The following is a 2,535-nucleotide window of genomic DNA, read 5'->3' as shown; positions in this document are numbered from 1 at the left end:
AGGGGGGCATGAGGGATTGTGAGACAGCCCCCCCGCCCCCCCCAAACGGGAGACTCCTGGAGGAAGGTTGGCGGTTAGGGCTTGGTGAGCCCTATGGAGGAGGCAGGGATGGACGGATGGATGACACCTTAGCTTTATAAGGCCTGTGAGCCTCAAGTTGGAAGGGGCAAGGTGTGGGGAATGGGCAGGTCCTCAGAGGGACCCCAGCCTCTGGCTCCAGGTCAGTGTTACTGCATTAGAGGCTAAGACGAGCCTGAATCCAGGGGCTGTAAGCGGCCACGTTGCTGTAGACCCCTGGACGGTTGGGCAGGGCACAGCCCTTGCCCCAGCTCACCACGCCCACCAGGACCCAGCGCCCGGATCTCACGCAGGTCAGGGGTCCCCCAGAGTCACCCTGCAGGAGAAAGGGAAGCTTAGGTCTCAGCCCTTTGAAGATTTGGGATGGCAGTCCCAGGGCTCCAGTCCCTAAGGCGGTGCCTCTGGGTTAGGGGCCAGGATGTACAGCCCCTGGGTTCCAGGGAGGGCGGGCGGGTGCTGGATCTAGACTCCAGGGTTCCAGGCAGCTTCCCGCACCTGACAGGCATCTTTGCGGCCCTGGATGTAGCCGGCACACAGGTTTCCGGGCAGCACTATGTGCTCCGCGCTGGGCACGTTGGTGCCCACGTGGTAGAGATGGTCACAGGTGCGCGCATCCAGCAGTGGCACCCTTACTCCCTGCAGAGGTCGCCAGTCTGGAAGTGGCACTGGCAGGGCGGGCGGGGTGGGGGGGGAAAGGGGGGCCTCTGAGAGCTGGGAGAGGCAGGGGCTGACAAGCCTGAGCCGCCGGGCCAGGCAGGACTCGCTGGGCTGACTGGGAGGAGGAGGATTGGGTCCCCGGAGGTCGCGCTGAGCTCCGGACTGCGACAGCGCAGGGCTGGCCTTCCGGGTCAGAGGGAGGTGGAGAGGGATCCCGCGTCCCTCCCCGCCAGGCCCCCGTGCCCCGCCCCCCTGCCTCACCTCCCGGCCGCAGGCTGCCCCAGCCGGTGACCCAGCACGGTGTGCCGGGGGGCGGGCGGGCCCCGGGCTCGGGCAGGCAGACGGGCTGGATGCGGGCGCTCAGGGGCACCGGGCGGCGCAGCTGCAGCAGCGCCAGGTCGCCGCGGGCGCGGTCCTCGGAGTAGTCCGGGGGCAGCAGCACCCTTCGCACGGGCGCCGAGAGCGCGCGGGGCGAGTCGGGGCCCAGGTGCAGCGCCCCGAGGCGCACGCGGTACTCGGACGGCAGCGTCGGCCTGCGCGACAGGGGGCGGCGCTGCTCACGGCGCCCCGGGCCCCGCCACACCTGCCCCCTGTCCCTGGGCCCCCCGCGCCCCGCCCCTCCGCTGACCTGGGGAAGCAGTGCGCTGCGGTCAGCACCCACTGGGGGGCGATGAGCGAGCCCCCGCACACGTGCGCCCCGCGGTGCTGGATGCTCGCCTGCCACGGCCACTGTCCGTCCCGGGCGTCCCGGCCCCCCACGATCCGACTCGACACCTGGGGCTGCCCGCAGGCTGCAGGAGACAAGGGGGACGCGAGGGAGGGCGGAAGACTGGGGGTCTGGGAGGTGGGTGGGGTCGGGGAGACACAGGGCCAATGTCAGGGACTCTGAGGCTTCCTTACCTGCAGACTCCAGCGTCCCTGTCCCAGCAGCTCCTGCAGGAGGAAGCAGGGAAGGCACTGGATTAGGACTTGGTGTCAGATAACGGGGGAGGGGGAGGGATGTCAGAGATTAGGAAGGAGGGTGAAACATACTTGTCGCACTGACCTGGTGCCAGGCTTTTGTGCAATCAACACGTTGGCCTGGTTACCTGCTTTAACCCTCCCCAGGGCAGTGTGAGGTGGGGACTCACATCTCGGACACACACGGGCACATTGGAGCTTGGAGAGCCCACGGTCAGTGGTGGGGAGAAGGTGAACCAGTGAAGCCAAGGTTAGGGTGCCCCGGAGTGCTCTAGGGGAACCAGGCCAGAGAGGGGTGTGATGGGGCATCTGGGAACCCCCCAGCCCCTGCCCCCCACTCACCTAGCAGCAGTAGGAGCAAGACCCAGAGGCAGGAAGGCCCTCTCATTGTGTCTTCAGAGCTGGGCCTGAAGGGCAGCACGGCTCAGGGTGGGAACTCTGGTCAGAACCTGCAATGAGACGAGAGGAGGGTCCTAGCCCAGGCCCCAGAGGCCCTCTGTCTTCCCTCAGCCCCCGGTTGGTCCTGGACCTATCCCCGGGGGCCCAGTTTCTATGCACTTCCCTCTGCCCACACCCCAGGGACTATGCCTGTCCCCCCAACCCCTGTGAGATTTGAGCACCCTCGGCGTCCACAGGAGCCTGGGCCACCACCTAGTTCCATTGCCTGCCGGCCGCCCCCTCCTGCCCTAACGGCCCCTGCACCCTGCTCTTACCTGCGTGGCTGGTGCCCTCCCTGCAGACTGGGCAGGGGGAGGACCTGGGGGCTTAAAGAGCCAGAGGGGGTGGGGGCCTGGCCAGGGGGTGATTAAGGAGCCAGGGCGGGGCCTCAAACAAAGATGC

At 67.7% G+C, this 2,535-nt stretch overlaps 1 protein-coding gene across 1 annotated transcript; it reads right to left on the bottom strand.

The window, feature by feature from the left end:
* Window positions 1-235: 235 nt before the first annotated feature.
* LOC114215497 (serine protease 33) lies at window positions 236-2,098 on the bottom strand. The gene is made up of 6 exons (XM_028111490.2): window positions 2,038-2,098; window positions 1,636-1,668; window positions 1,364-1,526; window positions 997-1,268; window positions 574-743; window positions 236-394 (listed from the first exon to the last, which is right to left on the bottom strand). Exons 1-6 carry the CDS (start codon window positions 2,081-2,083, stop codon window positions 236-238), a joined length of 843 nt encoding a protein of 280 aa, XP_027967291.1. The 5' UTR covers window positions 2,084-2,098.
* Between the last annotated feature and the right edge of the window lie 437 nt (window positions 2,099-2,535).

This window comes from Eumetopias jubatus, unplaced genomic scaffold (genome assembly GCF_037043125.1).
Source record: "Eumetopias jubatus isolate StellerSeaLion01/CBP00866 unplaced genomic scaffold, mEumJub1_p1.0 scaffold_12, whole genome shotgun sequence".
NCBI classification, from domain to species: Eukaryota; Metazoa; Chordata; class Mammalia; order Carnivora; family Otariidae; genus Eumetopias; species Eumetopias jubatus.
The sequence above is the reverse complement of the archived record's forward strand: the minus strand, read 5'-3'. Positions and strand labels throughout refer to the sequence as shown.

Coding starts and splice junctions, on each gene's coding strand:
- LOC114215497 (XM_028111490.2), bottom strand. CDS start 2,083: ATGAGAGGGCCTTCCTGCCTCTGGGTCTTGCTCCTACTGCTGCTAG. Junction 1,527..1,635: donor AGGGACGCTGGAGTCTGCAG/GTAAGGAAGCCT, acceptor TGTCTCCTGCAG/CCTGCGGGCAGCCCCAGGTG. Junction 395..573: donor GCCGCAAAGATGCCTGTCAG/GTGCGGGAAGCT, acceptor TTTCTCCTGCAG/GGTGACTCTGGGGGACCCCT.